Raw genomic sequence first — 26,029 nt, 5'->3', positions numbered from 1 at the left:
AATCAGACTGTACACTGATTTCCATATGCATTGCTTGGGCCAGTCAGGAATGAACGCAGTGTACGAGAGGAGAAATTCAATTTCCTCAATGTGCAACGTCAACTATAAATAGTCTGCTGAATGTAAGCATAGTAAATATGCTTTTGTGTGTATTTTGTTTTAAATGCTTAGTAATGAGGCAGACATAACTTTAACAAAAATGTGTATTTATTTTAAAACCATATAAAGATTGAGAATTCCAGAGAATACTAATTTTCTTGGTTGGAGAAACTCCAAAGGCTTAACCTCCATCCTCCATGCATTTTATCAAGCATGGGCCTCCTGTCAATCCATTCCAGGGGGAACAATCAAGGTCTACTGTTTATGAATGCAGCTGGGAGCATGCAGCATTCCTGTAGTATATGGCCCCTGTGTATCTGTGTGTGTGTGGTGTGTGTGTGTGTGTGTGTGTCTAAAGGGGAGGCGTGGTATGGGGTTGTGCACTGGAGAGAATACTTCCTTACATCCCAGCAGGCAGAGATATAGTCCCTGTTGAACCCCTCTCCCTTCCTCAACACTCCCTGTCACTCAAAAGGCAGCAGCCCGCCCAAAGAATCACACTCACAGAAAAGCCCCTTGGAGCCTACAGTTCCTATAGTACATTTTACTCCTCACTCTCTCCTCATAGACTAGGTGTGAAAGCTGGCATGCACTCTCTGACCTACATACAGACAAATCTTTTGGCTGGTTGGTATGCAGCTAGACACCCAGGATTTGAGGTAAGAGACTCGGTACTAAAGCAGATGTGTTCCCACTTCCCAATCATCTGGTTTACAGACATATTACATTTTAGTCATTTTAGCAGACGCTCTTATCCAGAGCGACTTACAGTTAGCGAGTGCATACATTTTCATATAGACCATGACTAATGAACGATGCATCTGAATGGGAGTTAGAAGACTAAACAGGTTTGACTCATATCCATCCCATTAGCTACAAGGAGATGAGCAATAGAGAACACACCAAATGACATCAAGCCCCTCAGTGGGAGAGACGGTTACCTCATCTCCTTTGGTTTCCTGAACTGACTGAGCATGAATAGGAAACAGTCACAATAACCCTTTTCCTCAATCACAGCACCGCTCTTAACTACATTCTTAAGGTGTAAGATGGTTACAGAAATATAATTCTAAAACTAAATATTCTGATAAAGATCAGTGCTGCGCTAATGAGATCAGTCTGTGTGAAGAGTATCCTGCCAGATTCAGTGCATCAATTTTCAAAAGGCTGCATTATACGTATTTTTATTTTTTCAAAACAAACTGACACCGGAGGCAAACAGCCTAGCAGAGTTAACTGAAACCAGCCCAGTGTGTGAGGGTAGAGGCCTCTCTCTCTCTCTCTCTCTCTCTCTCTGCTCCAGCAGGGACATACTGGGGAGTTGGAGCAAGAGGCCGCTCTGCCTTTGGGGCCAAATGCCCCCTCCACCCCCTCCTCCTTCCCAAAACCAGCTCAGCCCCCTGCCATTCCAGCCCCCTCCAGCAGTGTCTGTGCTCCTTGTTCCCTTGGGCCTGAAGCTCCAATCACAAGGCTGCTCCTTGGTTGCCTTCCCCTCCCCCAGCTGCTAGCTCTCTCTCATGCCCTCTTGCTCCCTCTCTCGTTCCCTCCCTCTCTCTGCCTGCGTGGTGCGCGCGGCTCCATTGTGGAGGCGGACTCTTGTACTCCAAGTGGTCCCAGCAGCTGCTTTCTCCCCTCTCACTCCTCAGGATTGGGGCTGCAGCGTCTCTGGAACTCCTGGCCGTACTCATGGATCCATTTGTTAGCCACTGGAACAGGGCATGGACAGAGAGTATGTGTTAGTGGTGTATGTCACACAGTAGTCAAACAAACATCAAATATAATATACAGGTCTGTAAAAAGGAGTCGTTAAATACTCACTGACCCCCTAAAAGTGTAGACAAACATTTGTATATTTATATGGATCTCTTGTATAGAACCATCAATAATGGGAAATGGGGCCCCATTTCCTTGTTATAATGATGTGGAATGGAGGCCCACATGTTTAGCATCCCAGAGCAGTGCTCAGTGCCTGACCTCTCTATATCGTACCTAACACTATCTGTGTAATGCAGTGCAGATGTGGCCCCGGGCTCCTGCTGTGACTTCAGTATGACAGACAGGGGCTCCTGGAATAGACGTAGGGTCCTTAGCTTTCCACATCTGACACTGCTCACTGTACCTGTATGTTTTTCTATAGGAACTATGTGGAGTTCTCGGTTGTCTCATTAAAGCCTCTTACCCCATTTGTCCCCAACAAGGACAGGGCAGCCAGCATGCAGAGTGTCCCCATCTCCTTGACCGTTCCTATGGAGGTTCCACCAGAAGAGGGCAGCATTCTAGAACATGAGAGACATTGGAAATGTGTCACTAAAAACATTGGAAATAAACATTTTAAATCGTGCCTGGATTTTGTGTGGGCCACTATCGTGCCTGGAATTTGTATGGTCTACTCCTCTACTTGACAATCCTAAGCCATTGTTCCTCCATTAAAATTCAATTTTGTATACGTGTAAGTTAAAATCCCACGTGCATAGCTGTGCTCCAAGTACAACATATTTGACATGGATATGGGGACATGGAAAGGGTTCCCAGTGAGACATTTTTGCCAACACTTGAGGCAGGAAGTGAAACCTGAATAAAATCCAGGTTGAGAGGTTAAAACCTGGTGAGGTCCTGTGTCTTTTCAACAGCAGCACATTTATTAAACCAAACACTACACTGTGGCTGCGTAACCAAATGGCATCAGATTCCCTATATAATGTACTACTTTTGACCATGGTCCTGATCAAAAGTAGTACACTATAAAGGGAATTGGGTGCCATTTGGGAGACAGCCTTTGGCTCCTCTTTTCTCAACAGGCCTACTGTCATAAGAACAGTACTACTCAACAGTACTACTCAAAACATTTAAAGAAATGATATGACCTTTCTGAGGAAGGAATCTCTCATTATTCTTCATTTAACAGCTGCACAGAGTGAAGGCTTATGAGCGTACGTGTTCTGGCTTGAAGCAATTTCGATGGGTAAACAGAAGAAGATTAAGGCTTTGTCCCAAATAGCACCCTATTCCCTATATAGTGCACTACTTTTGACAAACAGCCTGGTAAAAAAAGTAGTGCACTATGTAGGGAATAGGGTGCCATTTGGGACACATCTTAAGTTTAGCCAGCAGCTGACGTGTGCGGTGCATTTACCTCCACAACAGGAACGCTGAAGTTAGCATGGATGAAGGCTGTGGACCCACCTGCGTCCACAGAGCTGAGCTGTGGAGGATGACAACATTCTCACTGAGTTGTGTCTTGTCTAGCACATGTCATAAAAAAGCCATCCGTGCCGGAATACAGAGTTTTGAGTTTGTCAAAAACTCACAAGCAGACATTATTTTCCATACCGCCTTAACTGGAAGTTTGACATTGGACTAAAGATATCTCATTGCAATTTCACTAAGAACATACTGAATTCTGATGCTGATAGAAGCAATCTAGCGTACAGTATCTCCAAAGATGCTTTTACTGGATTTGCACAAATGAGACAAGCATGCACATATAATAAGATAACAAGATAAAACAAATTATTAACTTACGTATATCATGAAGGTTGCCACTCGATTCCCAGTGTTGAGCCTAAAAAGGGGGCTTGATGCTGACTGGTTACATGTAGGAAATAGTATTCATAAATATATGTCCTTACTTTACCGCCAAAGACAATAGCTACGTCTCAAATGGCACCCTATTCCCTATATAGAGCACTACTTTATCAAAAGTAGTGCACTAGGGCAGTGGTTCCCAAACTGGGGGGCGCGCCCGGCAGGGGGGGGGCGGGAAGCGCGGGTACCCCTCCCCAAAATAAGTTGTAATAGTAGAATGCACAAGGTGCAATTTTGAAATTGGATAGTGCATCATCAGTTTTCCTCGTCATGTCAGTGTGTCTGAGTGAAAAAGTTTAGGAACCCCTGTACTAGGAAATAGGGTGACGTTTGGGACACAGCCCATCACAAACACACAAAATGAGGGTACAGTATTGCATTAAGTGTTTATTAATGTAGTAAATGTAGGGTTTATTCAAGATCTACCGTTCTAAAGATAGAGAAACCCACTCACCGTTGCATGGTCAAAATGGGGTTCATAGTGTCCTCCAATCCCATAGTTCACCACTTGGAGGTACTCTGCATACGGAGGCTGCACATTGAGACCTGTGAGCAAGGTGATTCTCTGGTCCAGCCTCCCAATGATAGGGTGGGCTGTCTCCTTTAACCATGCACTGAAAAACAAACCACAAACTCTCATAATACAGATAATGTTACTGTCTTGGTTTGAGCTCGACCTGATGCTACCAAAGGTTTTAGAAAGGCCCAAATTTGACTCATTGTCTTCTGACAGGTGGCGTCATTCCTACGTGATGTGCAGTCCTCAACCGATCAGTGCTGATACTCGTCGTGCTACCTGATGTAAGACAATGAAGTACACTAACTCTTCCACTGATACTGTAGGTTCCAGAGATGTTCAGCCACTTTCCATTCAAAGGTTAAAGTCTATCCCACAATTAACTATCATACATTACATAAAGCTAATAAGCCTGACAATCATGTGTGCACCATAAAATTAGCCCAAGCATTTTATAGTGCTATACAGTATATTCACTGGTTGCTGTGGTGCATTGTTCTGCTTGGTGCTTTTATTACTGCTGTAAGTGATATGAGAATGAACTGTAAACTATACATTTAATAGTGACATGTTTCTGATAGTAGTACCTCTTGCTGATGCGATACTCTGCAGTAGCCTGTTCCTCTCCAGATGCCACCACAGATCTCCTTAACTTATGGCACAATAAGCAAGAAGACTGTCAATACTCAATCATTTTATACAGCAGTAACGTTTTAGGATCAAACTGCAGGGCTCTGTCTGCCAAGAGAAACATGAATGATGTGAGGATAGAGAAGAGAACATCCAAAAGAACACAGTAAATAACATACAAAAAAGACAACATGTAAAAACTAAACAACTGGCAACCGCAGTCATTTTCCAATGAAGCCGTGTCTGATGGAAATACTTGACTGGCATTTCCATCTACACCCTCGCTAAATACTTTGGACTAGGCAGCTAATACTAAACCCTTGGAGCCAAGCATGAACACACGAATACCATGCTCAGGCAATGATATATGGGTCTATGTGCTCAGGGCAAGGAGTGCTGCATGTGCTCCAGGCTCCAAATTACTAATACTCCAGATGTGATTCCCAAATGACACCCTATTCCCTATATGGTGCACTACTTTTGTAGTGCACTATTGAGGGAATAAGGTGCCATTTGAGACGCAGACCAGGCCTGGTTTTAATCAACCCACCAGAGTGCCATCAAATGTTGACATAATGATGAAATAAGTGGAGGGATTTCCATTTGAAGAAGGGGTGGAAAACCTGTTGAACAGTGCCAAAACCTCACACAATCTAGGAGATCATTTTGGTTACAGCATCTCGCCAGAAAAACTGAGTCAGCATAAACACTATTAGGAGGATAGATCTTTATATGCTGCTGGCACAGGACAGATACAGTATTATTTTCCATTAGCTATTGAGATGAGAAGTCACAGTTTTTACCCATAGAGCCCTCAGCAATTTGGACCGTCTGAGGCACTCTGCCAAGGATCGGAAGTAATGTATCCCTTATTGCTTTAACCTTTGCTTAATGGTTGGAACAATATCAACTATTCCTCCCATGGGTTTTTGAGAGATCCCTAATCCTATCACTATTGTTCCACTTTTCCTAGATTGGGATCAGTACAAAGCAAAGTCAATTCAGTCAGACGTTCTTCTTGCAAACCAGCTTGATGGACATATTTGCGCTCTTTTTGGCATGTATTATCAGATTGTTAATATTTGTTAATATTGTAAAAATTGCAACCAGGTCACAGAACAGAGACTGAGCCTTTCTAAAACCCTTGGTAGATAAAGTATTTGAGATCACAAAACATGCAAGAATAGAAATATTACTATATGATAAAAATCCTATCAATGCCTGCCAATGTAATCCAAGCTGTAACTATTACTCGGGTGAAAAACTAGCACCTCAGTTCAGTGGCAGTCTAAGCGGCCAGACCAAAGGGAAAAAAGATGGCAGTTGGGAAATTTCCTGAAATAACCGTTATCCCAGCAGAGCCAAAACGAACAGTGTTCGGTGTGTAGAGTCACTCTCCTGCACAATCTTTACTGGAGTCATAAAATACAGAAAATAGGCCGTTGACATGTAACGCATTTAATAATCCTTCAGATGAGCAAAAACGAATCATGACACAGGGGGGTCTCTTCTATAAGTTATGTTATTTAAAAGACAGTCCTCATTTTCAATGGACTTGGAATGTGGTAATCAGAATCAATGTTATGACAATGGAATCTGGAGCCATATGTATCAAGCGTCTCAGAGTTAGATGGCTGATTTAGGATCAGTTTTGCCTTTTAGATTACAATGAATAAGACTTGGATGGGGAGGACTTGATCCTAGATCAGCACTTCTTATCCGAGACGTTTGATACATACTGCGCCTGATAGGCCTTTTCTGAGTAAAAGGGTTGACACCATGGCAGTACATAGACACTCACCCCTGTGTGGGCGAGGTCCCTGATACTCTCTGCCTCTGAATCAGTGATGAAGCTGTGGTAGAGGACCACGTACGGCTGCAGGTTCAGCACCTCACGTCTGATTGGCTGCAGTAGCAACCCAGGACTGTCATTGTTGAAATAGTCACAGAACAGCAGGGGGTTTTCATAATGCGTTGGCTGTGAGGAGAGAAGGGCATCTGAAGTCCATTACTGGAGCCGAAACATGGAAAGAAAGCAGCAGTATTTTCTTTTCATCCTCAGAACTTGTAATTTAAAACTCTTTTCTCTCTCTGTGAGCTCCAGACTGTAGCCAAGTCTCAGCACATTATTTGAAAACCACAACTGTTTTCCTCATATGGTGGCTCATATGGTGTCATACATTTAAAAGGACAATATGATTTCTGTTGCTGTTTGGAGCATTTCTAAAAGTTAGCAAATGTATCACTCAATTGCTACCGCATATAACCGGCTGGGTGGACAAGATTATAATATCATAGATGAGTATACCTGAGTGCCCTGTGTCCGACACAGTCTCTCGTAGGTGTTCCTTGTCCGTAGATAGGTGGTGTTGGGCCTCTTCAACCCAGTGTCAGTGCTCAGTAAGGGTGGACTGTCAACAAGCAGTCGCTCATACTTCTCTACATTCTTCAAAACTCTCCCGTTCATCGGATCTTCAGGAAGGGAATCATGTAATTACCATCAATATGATACCATGAGTTTGGAGAAACAAATCACAGCGTCCAGTTGGTAAAATACAAACAAGCGAGCAGTACAGATGTTTTCCTGATCACTTTACAGGAAATGTATTTACTTTTATTAAAAGGTGGCCTGAATTGTAAGGTCCAGGTCCACGTCTGCATTATGCACAGTAAGTATACAGTACTTCAGGGTTCAGCTACTGTATGGGGAAATAGGCTGACATACAAAGCAGATGTTGACCAGGCTGCCTCTATATACTGTGGGACAGTAGTGGGATGTTTTTTTAAGGAGTGGGGCAGTCCCACTCCTTTCATATTTTTATTGTACAGGATAAAGAGAAAGGAAGGAGTAGTGGGTCAGAGTAAAACCCATGCTCGCAACGGTGCATAGTATGTGTGATCCAGAGACAGCTGTTTAGACCGCTGGACCACCCCAGGCCACAGTATAGTGGGATGTTTTAAGTGAATAGGCTTACCATGGTTCAACAACTCCTGAGAGAGACTCAGTGCATAGGAGATGTTTCCTGTCTGAAACAAAACAAAAAAGTTAAATTTGGTCAACAAAATGCAAAAAGAATAAAATCTTCTCTCAAATTTTTTTTTTCAACCAGTAAGTCAATCTATTTTGAAAATAATCATATTCAAAATCAGAATAACTTTAATTTCTATGTGCAAAATAGACATGCCTTGAAGTGAGAGAAGGCCAGGTGATCCAGAGCATCTTCAAGAGTTCCCTCATTCTCTGGGCTCCATTCCCCCCCTGCCCCTCGGAACAGACGCACTGACTCCTCCAGCCACTGCACTGAATGGTAGTAGTCCTCCAGCTCATAGGCAACCTACAATACAACAACAGGATGTTAGCATTCGAAAACAACAGAAAGATTTTATAATGAGAAATTGAGACACATTCTTTTCCTGAACAGTCATACACCCATACTTGGAAATGTTTATCTGTAATCCAAACTTATGTTGGAAGGAAAGAGTAAACACCTTTTTAGCATTGTAAATATTATTATCTCGCATCTAGAGCTGAAGAGAAGAGAGAGCCACGTAAAGTACATGTAGCACTATGATTGTTGATGGTGGCTGCGGCTTTGTACGTGCCCCGGAAACGTGAGAAATAAAGTTAACCCTTAGCTTATCCTGCTGGTTTTAACGACTGGGTTTTAGCCACCATAAAAGTGCAGTTGTAGAACTGTTACTACATGCTGACTCACAACACCCCAAACAGAGCATCTGTTTACACATGGTCACAGTCAGATAATCTTGGTGTTAACACAAGTGAAGGCAAACGCCCCTACTCCACATTCTTAGACTTCCCTAAACAGAGATAATGTATTTTCCACACTGTCCCACACAGTAGGATCCATTGTGGAGTGACTCATTATGAGGTAGACTTCGTCCGTGTCCCAACTGTCACCCTATTCTCTTTATAGTGCACTACTTTTAACCAGGACCCATATGAATCTGGTCAAATGTAGTGCAGTAAATAGGGAATAGGCTGCCATTTGGGATGCATATCATGCACCCTTTTTCAAATTTGTCTGAGAGAACACTCCGGTCTTGTCTCTCTATATGAATCCCCCTGACACACAGGGAGAGGCCTTTACTCCATCTCTAATATCTAACCACAGAGTATGACAGGCTCAGAACAAAACTGTGTTTTATGGTCTTCTGGTATGGGATGCTAATCAGGGATCACAACACCATCTGCCCAGCAGGCTAGCACTCCTCCTGTTACATGCTCCCCCAGTTGACAGTTTAGAGAGTGCAATGTGAGCAGGGATTTCCTTTTGGTCCCCCCCATAGTGAGCTGAGGCCAAAAGGAAATTAACTAAAATGAAGCATTAAAGGCTGCGTCCCTTTTCCAGAAGTGTGCACTTGCACAATCCCCATCATGGATTTAAAAACATGGTATAAGATGAACTTTACGGTCCCCAAGGGGAAAACTGTCTTGAACACACAGTACTGCTGTATACAAAAGACACTGTACATTACACACTCAAAATACATACATTGCACATTACCCTTTTCATCCACACTTCTCATATAGCCACATACCTACATAATACATATTGCACATTCCCTTATTCAGTCAGTGGCGTACTATTGCCGTTCAGGTATGATGGACATGGGAATGAAGGAGTGCTTATACCTGTTCAGTTTACACATGGGATTAGTGTAATCATTGGCTGGAGGGAGTTTCCATCATTGTTAGATCCATGCGAGACAGCGTGCAAGTGCACACTTCAGGAGAAGGGTGGAGAATTAGGCGCAGCCATTGATTAAATGGGTGAGTTATTGGTGGCTTACCTTCCCAACCAGGAAGCAGTCATCCCCAGAAAGAGGAACAGATACTGTGGGACTGTAGATATCAATGGGGTTGCCGTTAGTGATCCTCTGGAAGTGACCTCTCACAAGTCCCCCCACTTGAAGGGCATACACATCCTGTAGCCTCATCAGGCCCTTGGCAGCCCCCTGAAGGTCCTCCAGTTTGGGCAAGCTGCCCTCCTTCTCCACCTCCTTGTAACCAGACCTGAAGGCTGAAACACAACAAGGGGGTAGCGAGTGGGAGTGAGGTGATGACAGGACACAAGAAGCGGGGGATGGACCTTTGACAAACTTGTGATGTCAGTTGTAAGGACCAGATGTGTTTCTAAAGAGAGTCATAAAGGGAAATAACCTTGAGTGTTCTCTTGTGCCTCATCACTGTAGATCAGATTCAGCCACTCGGACTGCAAGCGCTTGATAAGAGTGAACGCCACCAAGGGGTTTGCCATAGCAGTTGATGGTCCACTGTATACCTCATTGTGCAAGTCTGAAACCTTTGCATAAAACCTGCAGAAAGAGTCTATACGTTTAGAGAGAATATATCACCTTAAGGTAATACCATGATAGGGGAGACAACCATGCAATGATATATGCATGAGGCTTTCCATGGAAATCAAACTGCTCCTAAATCAGTATAGAACTCATCTTGAGTTTATGATAGGCTTTAGAAGGAACTTAACATTAGTGAATTAGTCATTATAATGGTAAGTTCCTTCTAAAGTTACCTAAACGGATGGAGGTGATTCATCGATAGCATATGTCCCGCAAGGAATACAAAGGCCAAAGTAAATCGATAACAGTAGCCTTTCATGAGATTGTATGGAACAAAATATAATAAAGGACATATAGCCCAAACTTTGACATAATTATTTATCTATATTTGTTAGCTTTCTCGCTCTAAAACCACCCACTCCAAAGCCTTAATAATTAAGCCTACAATACAAGTGATAGGCTATCAAGCCCACGTGCATCATGACAACATTTCCTGTATGTTACTCACCTTTTGATGTCTTCAAGTCTCTCTGATTCGTGTTCGATGTAAGTTTCTAAATGATCAATAAGTTGTCTTTCAACGTTGATGGCTTGTTTTACGTTCAATAATGACGTATACATCTCACCAAAAGATAATGGCATCAAAATCATACTGAATATAACACAGGCTGAGTAAATGGATTTGAAATAATATAGCATTTTGCGCGCGTATGATACCCTCGATTATGTTCAAAATGTTGCCTGTGCTTGCGCTAGTTTTTTGTCGACTCTAATCTCCAATGGTTATTGCTGTAAATGTATGAAGTGTAGCGCAGTTTCTTGTTTGAAACCACTCAAACCTGCCCTACGGGAAAGCTGTGCTCGGTCCTGCCGTTCTGTGTGATTCTCGTCAATGTTCTTTCTCAACAGTGCTCACACCTGAGAGATCAGCTTTCGCCATTTCACTTGATCTGTCATCCGGAGGAATGGTTCAACAATAGCAATCTCATATATGAAGTTGCATGATTAATGAACAATCATATTACATTAGGTAGTTTAGGAAAACTGTATTTGCTCAAAATGTATTGCAACAGTTTGCCCTTTGGAATTGTGATGCGTAAATGTGCCCAGTACCTGCATTCCACTCATATATTAGTCTCGTTAAATGATTTTATAATAAATCTGAATATCAAATAATCTAACCCTTATTGTTTTAGGAATCAATGTTCTAATTTCGCCAAAGAAACTGAACGTCTTCCTATGTGCGCACATTCATCCAGTGCGGTGACCCAAGTTGCACCCACTTGATACATTTGGAATTATAGTGACATCTAGCGTACGAGTTTACGGTTTCTCAAAGTCTTCTGAAGCAATCTTTTCTATTCCAAAGCAAGCCTCTGTGTATAGTTTTTTTTTTTTAGATAGTAACCAACAAATTTACGTTTTAAAAAGACACCAGCTTTATAATGACATAATGGCTGTCATCCAGCCAGGGCTTTACTCTTTTAATATGTTTTTATTGACTAACATATACAGGCTACTAGTCTGTACATTGATTTGACCAGTGGCTCCGCTTCAGGACCAGTTCATTTGACCCTAGGCTTGGTGGCCGGGGCTCTGGGGCTGATCCTGTGTCTGTGTGAGCAGCACAGGACAGCTCCCCTCATGTAGCCCCTCAGGCTCTCATCTCTCAGGCCGTAGATGAGTGGGCTGAGGAAGCGCGGCAGCAGGATGAAGCAGAAGTAGTTGAAGAAGGAGATGTGCTCGTGCAGCCAGCCAGCGTGCATACTGATGAGGCTCTCTGTGACTGGGTGGGTGAAGGCGATCATGCACAGCAGTAGCTGAAAACCGTGGAGCAGCACTGTGTGCATGGCCTTTCCCGCAGACGCCCGGTCCTGACGCATCTTCCTGGTCTCCAGCAGGATCCTCATGTAGGTGAACATGATGATGGCCGCCACCACAGCGAAGAACAGACCGTTGAGCGACACCTTGAACAGCGTCTGGACGGGGGATGAGTTGAGGACCAGGGTTTTGCAGAGCACCGGGGTGGAGAGGACGTTCACGCCAGGCTTAGTCTCTCCCAGAGAAAAGTCCACGATGGGCAGGAGGCAGCTGACCAGCCACAGGCTCAGGATGATGATCCAGATGCGGTCAGCGCGCCAGGCGGCCGGGCGCTGCAGAGGGTAAAAGATGGCCACGTAGCGCTCCAGGGACATAGCTGCCAGGATCAGAGGGGTGTTCTGGAAGGTGGAGGTGGAGAAGAAGAGTAGAGGGGCACAGTAGACGATGGCGAACTTCACATTGCCCATGACGAAGAGGAAGAGGAGGACAGAGGAGAGGAGCTGGAGAGTGTCGTTGATCAGCATGTAGGCAAACAGGATGTAACGGGAGTTGTCCAGGAACTGTCTGTGGGAGGCAAAGGTGTGCAGCATGACCACGATGCAGTAGAGGAAGATGCAGAAGAAGGGGATCACCACACACACCTTGATTATCACAGACAGGCTCTTCTGTGAGTTGGTGGCATTGCCTGGAAGGTCGGTCAGATTCTGCATTTTTCAGTGTGGCCTGCTTGAGGAATGGTCAATGTCTGCAAATCTGGAATGTTGATGAAAACAAAGACTTGATATGCACACAGAACAATTCATGACAATATACATGATCCCAAAGATGAATAAGATACCATGAACTAACCTCAACTTGTCCTTTGATGGAGAAAGTAAAGGTTTGGGAGGGATGGGTTGTGGATTTTTATACATGTTTCTCCATAACACCACCATGATGCAAAACATCTCTGGGAAGAGGCATTTCCTTATTCTAAATGTTTTGACAGTGTCTTGATTTCTCAAGGGATAAATTAATTTCATGCCATTCTCAATGCATTCTTCATGCATCATGTTCATAATTATTGCTCAAGTTCCTCAACAGGGAAAAGGTCTAATAGGTGCTTAACTTTTACTTAGGGAACTCTTCAAAATAACTAATTAGAATAACTTAATTCTTATTAGAAGTAATGATAGTATGGTCTGACGATTTGAGCCATTATGTGGACCATGCAAGAATCAAACCCACAACTCTGGTGTTGCAAGCACCTTGCTCCAACCAATTTAGCTATTAGAGCCATCTTTACTCAGATTAACTGATAAAAAATTTAAAAAAGCTTTCGCAATAGTGCAAAATCATATAGGCCATTTTGTCACTTTAAAATGGTGATCACATCTGATCAACTATGGGCTCTATTTAATCAACACCAGTTCAAATGTTTCCTGGATAAGTCAAGCACATTATCCCTGTGCAGGGAGAAAGCATGTCTGAATTCACATGCAGGCGAGTTTCTTTTCGTTTGAATTTGGAAAATGGTTTCATTTTGAAAGGGCCCTATGTTTTGAAATTAAGGCTCAACAGGAGTCCTGCTATTTATGAAATTTAACTTAGACCAATCTATATTTCTTCAAATGTGTTTATTTTCCGCAGTACTGTTATGTCAGTATTTTTAATACAGTATAAAAGATATTGGAGTGATCCTTGCTATATGAGGCACGTTACAATTCACACCAAGTGGGTGAACCCTATTGGTGCGATGCGTAGGGTGTTTGCCTTTCACTCCAGCCACCCGGGTTCTCCTCCCTGTCCCGCCATTCGCTACATTGGTGTCAGAAGTTGGAGGGTGGCCGTGAGGTCAACGGGACGTGTAATGGGGCTGAGTAGTCGAAGCACGGGGATGTGGCTTCCCATTCGGAGGGGGCCGTGTAGCGATCCTCTTTATATGAGCCACATTACAATTCCCACCAAGTGGATTAAACCTATTGGTGCGATGCGTAGTGTGTTTACCTTTCACGCCAGCGACTCTGTTTTGCTTCCCTGCCCCGCCGTTCGCTACAATATCTATAAAACCTTGTTCTATTTTTAAAAGGTGTTCTATCAACCCATGGGTGAAATGCATGCAGACCAGGACCTAGAGTAAAAGGCATGTCCTTCTACCAGCGTTTGTTATTGTTTTCAGAGAGAATGATGAAAACGTAAACATTGGCATGGGTTGTTTGTGAGGGGACTTGCATGGACTGCATTTGATGAACAGGGAGGCGTGTTCACTGTGTTGTTGGATGGATATCTCCAGAGGACAGTTAGAGAGAGAGCGTGTCCCCTGTCCCCTGATTAGTAATTAACAGACTGGTTGATTATTAACAGAGAGCTTCTGAGTCTAACCTAATTGTGCAACCTTATGTTTTCTTTTGTTTGGCAAACAAGATGACTCTGTTGAGAGCAGCACACCAGGGCTTGGTCTGATCTTGACGTAAGTCATGCGTCAGTAGTGAAGACAGCTGGGGCCAGGTCCAAACAGTGTGTTCTCCCTGGGCCTCTGGGCCCCAGACAAACCTGATACTCGTTGAACTCCTGTACTGTAAACACCAACTCAGCATTCCCCCAAAATGAAAACTACATGTATTGTTCCAGTCAAACTATCATCAAAAAATGGCCACTAACATCAACTTCTGAAACAACAGAGATAGGGTTTGAAACATTATAGATTTTATTGAACTTTTACAGAGTTTTTATTTTTATAGAGTCAAGGAACCATGACAAAAGCAGCACATAAATGATTGAAGTTTAATAGAAATGTCTAACTGTCACTCAGCAAAGGGGAGTCAAATAGGGGTGTCAAATACTATTTATGTTACTGCAGAGATTAGGAAGGCCAAACATCAGTGAAAAAAAACCAATTGAACTAAATTAACAAAAACTCTGATTTTATATGAATGAAATCAATCTGCAGGCCCTAAATGTTTGACACCCCTGACATAACATAACATAACCATAATAAAACTGGGTCATAAACCGACACCTGAAACATATGATACCTTTTGATCCTCTCACTCACAGATTACAGAAAATTGCCTCAATAAACATAATTCAGTATTACACATGGCCAGCATTTACCTTACAGGTGTGCATGGGAGTTTTTCTTCTTAATTTAGGATTAGGCTTGTCCATATTAAATATAAATACTTTTTTAGAATATCCAAACAGGGCATAATATTTCATAACCACCACAAAATCCTTATCCCTTAATCCATACACAAGTCGACTCAGACATCGAGGGGCAAGAATAAAAAGAATATAGTCAATATACCTACGCTGAATAAACAGATTCAAATTGATCTTCATTATAGCCGATTCTATCATAGGACACCAGAACTGGATCAAACAAAGGAGTAACTGGAAGCCATGGAGAATAACTGTCCTCAGGCCCTTATTGGTGGACTTCTTACTGTCTGATGAGGCAGCTCTGGCAGCCACCATGATCTTCACATAGGTGAAAGCTATGAGTACAGACTTGACCAGGAAGTAGAACTGACACAGAGCCGAGTTGAGGTGGCCCTGCCAGGAAAACACTATCATCTGCTCGAAACTGCAGACTAGAGGAGAGGTGTAGAAGCTCAGAGGTACAGCCGAGAAGAGGATGGAGATCACGATGATCCATTTAACAGAGCTGAGAACCTGGATGAGTAGGATGCAGCGCATGGCCCTCACCGGGGTGGAGAGTTCACTGTGGCGCAAGGGCAGGCAGATTGCCACATAGCGCTCCAGGCTCATGGCTGTCAGTGTCAGCGGTGTGGCAAAGATCACAACCAGAAATATACATAGCCCACCTGGCATTGGTACCCTGGAGTAGCTCATCAGCAGCAATACATCAGTCAGAGCCAGAAACATACTGTCACAGACCAGCGTGTGAGCAGAGAATATGTATCGTGTGTTGGTGAAGAAGGCCTCTTTTTTTAAGAAGGTGAAGATCATGAGGGAGTTGATGCAGAGGAAGATGACAATAAACACTTGGACTATCATCACTTTGTCATTCAGAGGTCTTTGGTATTGCACAGTCGGAAGAACAAGACTTCCCTCACTGCCCTGGCTTGTATTCAGCATTGTATTTCCTGTTTTAGAAAGAGGATAAAAATGTAAAGCAATGTCAATCAGAAAGTTGTCAACGCAAACATTAAATAAAGCCATGTAGTAATTTGTCAGCACCAACATTGACCATCGTAAGACACAAATATTTTTACTACTACAGATAAAGAATGTCAGCAGAATCTGAAATAAAAGTGAGAAGGTGGTCTTACTGTAATCCTTTTAATAACAATTACCCAACAATAACTATTGTAAAATAACTATAACCGATTATGGTATCAATGTGTTTGTCTCTAAAAGGTGCATTGATGTCGATCACGACCCTTGCCCAGTGTCCTCCTCCTTCTGTCCCTAGCTAGGACAACCTTTATAGTAAAAATCAACACTGGCCCGAATTCTCCAGGGATGTGGGTTGAAGTTAAATCATCTAGCAACTTTTGTGTTGATAAACAAGAGCTACGGTAACACCTTTTTCTGGTAGTTGTAAACAGTCATATCAAGTGTCATGAGGGATAAAGACTGCATTTGTCAGAGAAAATGTTGTCATGTTGTCTAGAATACAAAAACAAACTCAAAGATGGACTGTAATATGATGTTTATTAAAATAATGTTATGGTATTTACTGTATTCTAAAGGCAGTTCACCTTCACCTGTCTTATGATCATTTTACACACAGGATTGCTTGAATGACACATGATTTAGAATCGGTTTGTCTGTAGCAAGTGTAGTTCCTGACTGTTGATTTTACGGTTCTCCATCAGCCGAGGGCCCAGTGCCATGACAAAGTAGATGTAGTGTGTACTACTACGCAGGTGTGTGCTTGAATTAATAATGTTATTCTCCTCACTTGTGAAAAGGTGGTGTTAACATTGTTGCATTTGTAGGCTCGGCCCTAAACTATGTGCTCTCTGTCACCTGGGGCTGCATGGCAAATGGCCCAGGAACACAAGGAAGACACAAAATACAATGATTCAAGGGCCCATAGCCGTGGGAAGATGTTTTGAGGAGGGATGGAGAGGGCTCTTCTCAATTTGAGCGAACATTAGCCTATTTTATTGGCACCAGCGGAGAGCATCGTTTATATCCCCGGCGGGTGTGCTGTGCGCATATTCACTCTTCATCATTGGGTCAGTGCCACTTCAAACTTAGTTTTTGGACAATAATTTCCTCCTCCAGGTTAGATGGACATCATATTGTACAATTTGTGTCTCCCCTTTTCATAGGCCTAGATTAGATGGTTGGAGACATGGTTGTTTTTATTGATCTGTTTGTCAATGTCAGCAGTAGCCTATAGGCCTATACTACCTTGTAATTTTTGTCGTACTGAAAAAGATTCTGCTAATGTCTTCAGACATAAAGTGTAGTTTATAAACACAAAAAGAAAGGAGAAGAAACGGATCTGATATAGCCTATATCCTAGGCCTACTCTTCCCTACTACATGCTCAGCCATACAAGGCCCGCGGGTTCGAATAGGACACACAAGCGCTGCTTTCGTGTGTCCTGTTTGCAGAGGGCAGCGTAGGGAAAGTGTACAGACATATGCCACAGTCCTAGCTAGGCTACTAAAAGGTTGCAGTCTGGCTTTGGTTTTAAAGCTTGACAATGAATAACTAAAAAACAAAACCTGCAACAAAACACCATGCAAAGGAGAAACATGTAGGTCTATTACAGCAACATTTGAGCAGTAGCCTAGGTTGGCTACTCATCTACAATACATTTTGAGTCCACCATACAGCAATGCTGCATTCAACCGACTTTTTCCCCCCATATCGTTTTTCGGTGGCTACTGGCTACAGCTAGAGATGCAGGTGTCATTTGGTTAGCTAGCAAGAAATGTGAATCGCTTTGCTAGCAAGGCTGAACTTGAACAACTGTTATCCACAGTTAGCATATCTCTTAGTTTTCAATCAAATGCACACTGAACTAAAATATACTGTAAACGCAACATGTAAAGTGACAGTCCCATGTTTCATGAGCTGAAATAAAAGATCTCAGAAATCTTCCATACGCACAAATATTTCAAAAATGTTGGCCACAATTTTGTTTAGATCCCTGTTATAGAACATTTCTCCTTTGCCAAAATAATCCATCCACCTGACAGGTGTGCCATATCAAGAAGCTGATTCAAAACAGCATGATCATTACACAGGTGCACCTTGTGCTGGGGACAATAAAAGGCCACTCTAAAATGTGCAGTTTTGTCACACAACACAATGCCACAGTTGTCTCAAGTTTTGAGGTAACGTGCAATTGGCATGCTGACTGCAGGAATGTCCACCAGAGCTGTTGCCAGAGAATTGAATGTTAATTTCTCTACCATAAGCCAACAATGTCGTTTTAGAGAATTTAGCAGTACGTCCAACCGGCCTCCCAACCACAGACCACGTGTATGGCGTCATGTGGGTGAGTGGTTTGCTGATGTCAATGTTGTGAACAGAGTGCCCCATCGTGGTAGTGGGGTTATGGTATGGGCTGGTATAAGCTACGGACAATGAACACAATTGCATTTTTTAAATGTATTATTTAGCAGACGCTCTTATCCAGAGCGACTTACTGTTAGTGAGTGCATACATTTTTCATACTGGCCCCCCTTGGGAATCGAACCCACAACCCTGGCGTTGCAAGCGCCATGCTCTACCAACTGAGCTACAGGAGGCCTGTATTGATGGCAATTTGAATACACAGAGATACTGTGACGAGATCCTGAGGCCCATTGTCGTGCCATTCATCTGCTGCCATAACCTCATGTTTCAGCATGATAATGCACGGCCCCATGTCGCAAGGATCTATACAAAATACCTGGAAGCTGAACATTTCCCAGTTCTTCCATGGCCTGCATATTCACCAGACATGTCACCCATTGAGCATGTTTGGGATGCTCTGGATCGACGTGTACGACAGCGTGGTCCAGTTCCCGCCAATATCCAGCAACTTCGCTCAGCCATTGAAGAGGAGTGGGACAACATTCCACAGGCCACAATCAACAGCATGATCAACTCTATGCGAAGGAGATGTGTCACGCTGTATGAGGCAAATGGTGGTCTCACCAGATACTTTTGACGGCCAACTAGCTGAAAAGGTTTGAGAGGGTTTATCTAATGTTCCCTTGTTAGATTTTAGCTCATCTCCTCTGGCTAGCATTAGTTGTTGATCTTGTTAATGTGCATAGGCAACTGAGGGAGATAGCCTACCTTTTCATGGTTGTTTGATCAATAGGACTGTGACATTCCCAACAGCAGCTGCAGCAGAGTTAGCCACAGGTTTGTGCAGGGTGGGTGGTAGCTAACTAGCTGGTCTCCCTCAGCATAAGGGTTGGCTAATGCTAATAAGCTTGCGTTAGAGCTCAGCATCCTTAAGCTATTGGGTGTCAGTCAGAGTTATTTAACAGTATATTTTTGGTTACTACATGATTCCATATGTGTTATTTCATAGTTTTGATGGCTTCACTTGTCAAGGCGTCAGTGTAGGCGAAGTCAGGCGCAGCTAATCAAAAGGCGTACTTTACTCGTAGGTAAAAGAATGAACAACAACCTCCACGCAGGGAGGGAACAAACCCGCACACTAACGACAACCAAAACATGAATAAACACGCACAACACACAGTGAGAGACAGAGGGTTAAATAGGGAAGACATAACTACATGATGGGAAACAGGTGTGACCAATTAAGACAACCAGTCGAACATAGATACATGGATCGGTAGCAGCTAGTACTCCGGTGACGACGAACGCCGAAGCCTGCCCAAGCAAGGAGGAGGGGCAGCCTCGGCTGAATCCGTGACATCACTATTATTCTACAATGTAGAAAATAGTAAAAATAAAGAAACCCTTGAATGAGTAGGTGTGTGCAAACTTTTGACTGGTACTGTATATACATATTTATTAAATTGTTGTAATTATTTAATTGAGCTTTTATTTTTATTACTCTTTTATTCACTTAGCTACTGTAGTATCTGAACATTCCAGAACTTGGCTCTGCTTGCGGAAACATCTGGAAAACATTACTATAGGGGCCCCCTAAAACAGAGGAGAGTCTGCTATGTAGAGGCCAGGGATTGGTCTATTAAAACCACCCATATTATGTTACATAGGATATAAATACCATGTTTTTTAACAAAGGACGGAGAGAATAACATATTGGAGATTGGGTCAGTTGTTCTCCAGATGTCTGCAGGAATCTGTAAATTGATACTGTAATCTTTGATGTAATAAACCATTATAATCAAGGACAGTGTCAGCGGATTTCTTGTCATCACAGCATATCAGCATCGTTGTCTCGACACCACAGAATGGCGACGAGGATTTTTGGGACGTGTTGCGTCTCTCCAGCGTTACATTCATGAGCTACGAAGTGACTCCCGCTCAAGAGGCATGCAGATAAGGTGAGCTTTCTCACAAACTTTGGGCGCTGGTTGGTTCGTGTGCTGTGTGTGTGCGTTGAGGAGATGTACCGTTTAAGAACTTATGTGTGCACCTTGCTCTTATTTGCTGTGTGATGAGAATCCGTTCAAAATTTCAAAATTTGTTTGCGTTAGGAACAACGCAAACAGGGGGGAGTGTCTATAGGAATTGATAACACTGGGCACACGGATATTTGGCTTGAATAAAATTAAAAGGAGTGTCCAGGGATAGCATGAAGGAATAAGGCCAGGAAATAAGGAAAAAGTATACTTTTAGGACGTCGCTGATTTAAGGAAGCCCTCAAACGAGGCGATCATTAGGATGGGCCGAAAATCCTGAAAACTCACTAGGTTGATTTTTAAGGTCAGTTCTGGGAACTGGAGTTTGTGGAAGATACATTCCATTGTAAGTTACCTCTCGACATATAGTTGACGAGGTATGTGTTCGAAGTAACCTCTCATTGAATATCTGCAACTCGAGGTAGCAGAAATTTAGGAAGGAACAATGAGAAATAAGGAGCGACGGTAGCATGCTTAGTGTATTGTATGAACGGATGCATTCCTCTTGAATTGTGTGTGTGTGAGAGGCAGACAGCCTATGTGTGTGTGTGTAAAAGGGGAGGTCTCTGCTGTGTGTCGACTAAGGCTATGACAACAGGGGTATTCGTTTTTTGTAAGGAAATATGTTAGTTAAGGTTAAAATCTTATGAGTCTCCATTAGAGAGTACGTTAATAATTGTTAACTATATATGAGCCCCTGGGAGGACATTAAGGTTAAAACCTTATATGAGTCTCTATAAAAGAGAATGTTTAATAATTGTTTAAAAAACTATGAGCCCCTGGGAGGACGTTAGATGTAATGGATAAGAAAATAAGTCTACAGATTAGAGTAAAAGATGTGAAGATAGAGGAGAGAGAAAATAGATTGTGGTAAAGTTAAGAAACTTCGAAGTAGGATTTGTGTTCTATGTTCTGTGTTGGTTTGTGAGTTTTGTTAAGTGTTACTGTTTGTCTGTGTTGGAAATAACGGAGGGACAGCTGGTCTGTCTGCTTTCTGTTGTTTAGCTTGGAGAGAGCTGCTTGGGAGAGCTCCTCTCGCTTTGAAATCGCACTGGTGAATGAGCTGCGCATGCGTGGGATTTTATGAGTTTAGAGTTACGTAGAGCAAATATGCCACTCCCCTGCCTGCACTGAGCTGCTGTGACACGCAGACTTAGTGCTGCAGACAGAGAAGAAAGGGGGAGATTTTGAATACACACAGATAAAGTATTCTGTTTGATAAGTGGCTGTTGCTTAACTATGAAACTATTTGATTGAGATCTATTGAATTTATAAATGAGAGATATGTTGACGGATTAAAAATAAAAATAATTAAATAAATAAATAAAATAAAACGTTATTGCGCTATTTATAATATTCCTGAGTTAAGCTGTTTGCTTATTTCTTAGCGCGAATGTGAACATAGGTATGCATAAAATACTAAATTGTTGTCCGTTTCCTTTATTCTCCTGTCATGTGAGAGACGAGAAGGAGGAGACAGAGAGAGAGAGAGAGAGAGAGGAGGTGCTGACCAGTGCGTCACACGACAGTGTGTGCTGCCGCAGATCCAGTCCAATCAAGGCCAGTACTGTTCTGTTCACAAACGTACTTTCCCATACAGGATATTGTGTGTGCCTAGCATATTTCATGTTGTGACAATTTAACAGGGACTTGGCAACAGACTGATCAAGTGATGTAATTAAGAATTGCACATTGGAGTTTTTTGTGCATGGGTTGGTTTGATTAGAGTTGTGTTGGAAATCCAGCACTGACATTATTCTGTAAAATTAAGGTAATTGGGTGATTATTAAGCAATTGGTTTGTGAGTGCTGTAGTGTTGCTGGATTACAGGTCTTTCTTTTTTGGATTGCTCTGAAGTTGACTAGTTTCCTTTACTTTTCCTGATCGGATGTGGTAAGATTGCCACTAATCAATAATTTGGTAAAATAAAATAAATTAGCAGATAAATTGATGAATGAATTAATTGATTGGTTAATTAATTGGTTGATTAATTGATTGATTGATTAATTATTTAATTAATTATTTAAAAAATAAAAATAAAAAAAAGGAGGGAAACATAAGCTACATAGTCTAAAGTATTTTTGGTTTACAAATTAATTGGTTTAAAATAATAATAATAATAATAAAATAATTCATAATAAAGGAATATAAAAGAGTTGTTACAATGGGGAAAAAGGACATCAAAACTACAAAAGTAATTACTCCTGTTGATGTAGTACAAAATAGTAATCCTCTAGTTAATGGTATTGCAAGGTTATCTGGAAAATGGAATAAACGTTGGCCTGACATTGAACAACCATGGCCAGTGGAAGGGACTCTTAACCCAGACATCATCAAGATAATGCAAGTGCTTGTGGCCACATATAAGGCAGATCAAAAGAAGGGGAAAAAAGGGGAATAACATAAAGAAAAGAGACAAAGAGAGCTGGGTGTTCTTAAGCTGTTTGAAAATGAAGGACAAAAACTGATAAAAGATACAAAAGATAAAAGAGACAGAGGTATAGAGAAAATGGCAAAAGAGGTGAAGGTGACAGAAAAACTAATGGCAGAAGTCAATACACCTTTCTCACATACGGATACAGCAAAAATACCCCCACCTTATGAGGAAGAAGTAGAGTTTTTAAGGACGTCTATCCTCAGCTTCCAGTGATCATTCAGGAGGGTGATTATTGCATCAGAGATGAAGATGAACGAATAATAGAGAGAGGACAAGCAGAAACGACCATAAAGATAAATCCAAACTCCAAAAGTAAGAAGAAAACGAGATGTCTGGAAACTAAGGGTGGAGTGAGGTTCAGGAGGATGGAACTTGAAGATGATGATGATGATGATGATGATGATCAGAGTGATTCAGAAGAGATCATGGGTGGATATGACCCTGTGATCAGACAGAGGTTGGCCAGAGCGGAAAGAAGGGGTGATGGAAATTGGAAGAAGAAGAATACAAGAGATTCGAGTTCTGATGAAAGTGAAGATGAAGACAGCGATAAATATTTGGAGATTAAAGGTGCTTCATATTCAAGAGGATTTTATCCTACAATGACTAGCACAGAAGAAATAGAAAGAGATATAGACCGATGCATATTATGCTTGGATAAGGCCAATCATTTAGAAGAAGTAAGAGAACTGGAAGAACAACTCAAGAAGCTGAAGATACAGAAGAAAAAACTGCTGAAAAAAGGATCCCTAAGAATTGGAGAAGAGGTATACATTGAGGCCAAGACAAGGGAGCAAAAGTAAGAAGATGATGCCAGTGATAATTCGAGGACAGAACCTGGAGTATAAGCCTTTGCAGAATACCGATATGTCAGATATACTTGAAGCTGCCTACTCTTCAAGATGGAGCATATCATTGGATTTCAAAATTGGAAGAAATTACGGTGGGAACACAGTCTGCCATAGGAGACATTAAGAGACTTTTGGCTAATCTCCTTGGGATTCCAGGTATGGAAGACATTTTTCAGAGAGCTGGACTTATTCGATATGTGGGGACTGCGGTGAATGATCCTGAATTGTCAGCTGCAAGCAGAAATCGGCTGTGGAGAGCACTGAAAGATACGTTTCCAACAAATGTGCATCCTGACAACATTCTGATTGACCCACTAGGACAACAAGAAAATCCGAGAGCCTATGTGTCAACAGTTCATCAAGTTTGGAGAAATATTACCGGAAATTATCCAGATATTGAGCAGTCAATTTTGAGAGCTAAACTGCAGATGGGACTGCCCTCACCAGTAAGGAGCAAACTGGCAGAGGTGGTTGGACTTGGAAGCATGACAAAAGGTGTCTATAAAGATCATATAGCTCATCAAGTGGATCTGTACCGGAAAAAGGAACACAACCAGAAAGAACAGGACCAAGAAACTCTCAGAAAACTCAATCAAATACAACTGGTGGAGAATAAGAAGGAGAAGAAACAAGCTTTGGTTATGCAGAATCAGTGTGCACCAAATCAACAATCACTGCCACAGCTTCAACCGAACCAGTTCCAACCGCAATTGTACCAGCCACCAATAGCGGTACCAGTTGTTTCATATCCACAGCCAGTTTCTGGACAGACACAGAATTGGAGAGGAAGAGGACGAGAAGGCTTAGGAAGAGGAAGAGGAGGAAGATTTAAGCCATACTTCCAGCAATCTTCAGAAGTGTGTTATAATTGTGGACAGGTTGGTCACTTTGCCCGTAAGTGTAATGGGCCAGGAGGAAACACCAGAGGGAATTTCAGAGGAAGATACAGGGGCCAGTCAAGATCATCTGGAGGACCGGTGAACCCTTATAGGGGCCCGGAGCAAGGATTCTAGAGGTGCCCAGAAGATCCGAAAGGGGGGTGTCAGCTGGTAGCATCAGGACCGGAAAAAGATCCAACAATTGAGGTGAAAGTAAACAAACGACCATTGGAAGTGATGGCAGATCGCGGAGCTGCTTTTACCTGTGTTCGGCCTGAAGATGCTACACATCTCCCGATGTCCAATCAACTAATTAGGACAATCGGATTTGAGGGAGTGAAACAGCTGATTCCTCTTACGGAACCGATTGAGCTCTGCTATGAAAATCAGAAAATTATAATACCCATACTGGTATCAGAACATACACCTATTGCGTTGTTGGGAAGAGATGCATTGTGTAAATTGAACTGTACAATAAAATGTACACCAGGCAGCTGTCTGGTAGAAGTGCCAAAGAAAAAGGTTTACCAATTGTTGATGATGACAGAGATGGATTCTTCTTCAGTATTCTGGATTGGAAATCTCAGTGAAGATCTTTTGAAGCAGGCTAAGATATGGGAGAAATTTATTGTGGCAAATATGCCAGATGCGAGGCTTCCGGAATATCCATTTCATTGTACGCTCAAGTATTTCAAGAATGCTGCCCAATCAAACTCAGAGGAATGGTTGAGTCATCAACCAAAGAAAGTTCAACTCAGCTCATGTTGCATAATTTTAGGACCACAAGGAGCAGCTATGAAGATAAACACAGACGATTATCTGGATAAAGAATTTGAGATTGAGAAGAGTGTGCCACATGTGACCTTGTTGGTTTCTGAAGGCTATGAGCAGAAGCAAATAGGAGAAATTATGACAGAAGCAGAGAAAGCTGTTTTCGTACCGATGAAAGATAATTTGGGGATTTGGAGGAGTGAAGATCAGCGATTTCTCAAAATCATGATTTCGGCTCAAGGACAAGGAGAGCCACAAGCTGTACGGATGACACATGAATCTATTTGCAGTGCGAAGATGGATTCAGACCCTATGAAAGAGGAGATGTTGCAACAAGTTCCAGAATGTTTGTGGTCTCAACACAGTACTGATATTGGACTTGTGAAATCAGCCCAATTGAGGTGAAAGTTGAACTTCGACCAGGAGCCAGACCTCCTTGGAAGAATCAGTATCCATTGAAAGATGAAGCAATCCAAGGGATCGAACCACAAATTGAAGGACTTTCGAAAGCAGGTGTTTTGAAGACAATAAAAAATCCTCAGAGTAACAATCCTTTGTTGTCTCTGGAGAAACCATGAGGGGTTGATAGTAGCGCC

At 42.3% G+C, this 26,029-nt stretch overlaps 3 protein-coding genes across 4 annotated transcripts; all 3 read right to left on the bottom strand.

Moving 5' to 3' along the window:
• Positions 1-189: 189 nt before the first annotated feature.
• Positions 190-11,376, bottom strand: LOC311101809 (prolyl 4-hydroxylase subunit alpha-3-like). Its single transcript, XM_084143009.1, has 13 exons — positions 10,662-11,376; positions 10,014-10,168; positions 9,644-9,873; positions 8,017-8,166; positions 7,807-7,858; positions 7,140-7,303; positions 6,633-6,809; positions 4,789-4,853; positions 4,139-4,298; positions 3,622-3,684; positions 3,233-3,301; positions 2,279-2,375; positions 190-1,805 (listed from the first exon to the last, which is right to left on the bottom strand). The coding sequence occupies exons 1-13, from the start codon at positions 10,850-10,852 to the stop codon at positions 1,735-1,737; spliced, it is 1,644 nt and encodes a 547-aa protein (XP_083999135.1). The 5' UTR covers positions 10,853-11,376; the 3' UTR covers positions 190-1,734.
• Positions 11,377-11,612: 236 nt separating this feature from the next.
• or95a1 (odorant receptor, family 95, subfamily A, member 1) lies at positions 11,613-14,200 on the bottom strand. Of its 2 annotated transcripts, none has more exons than XM_084143008.1 (2): positions 12,616-12,692; positions 11,613-12,538 (listed from the first exon to the last, which is right to left on the bottom strand). In XM_084143008.1, exon 2 carries the CDS (start codon positions 12,496-12,498, stop codon positions 11,719-11,721), a length of 780 nt encoding a protein of 259 aa, XP_083999134.1. In that variant the 5' UTR covers positions 12,499-12,538; positions 12,616-12,692; the 3' UTR covers positions 11,613-11,718. The 2 variants fall into 2 exon arrangements, with proteins under 2 accessions (XP_083999134.1, XP_083999133.1); XM_084143007.1 differs by adding an exon at positions 13,961-14,200 and having other exon boundaries at positions 11,614-12,727.
• Positions 14,201-14,637: 437 nt separating this feature from the next.
• On the bottom strand, positions 14,638-16,693 carry LOC311101296 (odorant receptor 131-2-like). Its single transcript, XM_084142424.1, has 2 exons — positions 16,249-16,693; positions 14,638-16,062 (listed from the first exon to the last, which is right to left on the bottom strand). Exon 2 carries the CDS (start codon positions 16,052-16,054, stop codon positions 15,047-15,049), a length of 1,008 nt encoding a protein of 335 aa, XP_083998550.1. The 5' UTR covers positions 16,055-16,062; positions 16,249-16,693; the 3' UTR covers positions 14,638-15,046.
• Between the last annotated feature and the right edge of the window lie 9,336 nt (positions 16,694-26,029).

This window comes from Coregonus lavaretus (assembly GCF_964263955.1).
Source record: "Coregonus lavaretus genome assembly, chromosome: 26".
NCBI classification, from domain to species: domain Eukaryota; kingdom Metazoa; phylum Chordata; class Actinopteri; order Salmoniformes; family Salmonidae; genus Coregonus; species Coregonus lavaretus.
This window is presented reverse-complemented; position numbering and strand designations above follow the sequence as displayed.

Excerpts from the sequence above, each read along its gene's own strand:
- or95a1 (XM_084143007.1), bottom strand. The coding sequence starts at position 12,684 with ATGCAGAATCTGACCGACCTTCCAGGCAATGCCACCAACTCACAGAAG.
- LOC311101296 (XM_084142424.1), bottom strand. The coding sequence starts at position 16,054 with ATGCTGAATACAAGCCAGGGCAGTGAGGGAAGTCTTGTTCTTCCGACT.
- LOC311101809 (XM_084143009.1), bottom strand. The coding sequence starts at position 10,852 with ATGCTATATTATTTCAAATCCATTTACTCAGCCTGTGTTATATTCAGT. Across the intron at positions 10,169-10,661 it reads AGACTTGAAGACATCAAAAG|GTTTTATGCAAAGGTTTCAG; the intron begins GTGAGTAACATA and ends CTCTTTCTGCAG. Across the intron at positions 1,806-2,278 it reads CCTTGTTGGGGACAAATGGG|TGGCTAACAAATGGATCCAT; the intron begins GTAAGAGGCTTT and ends GCCCTGTTCCAG.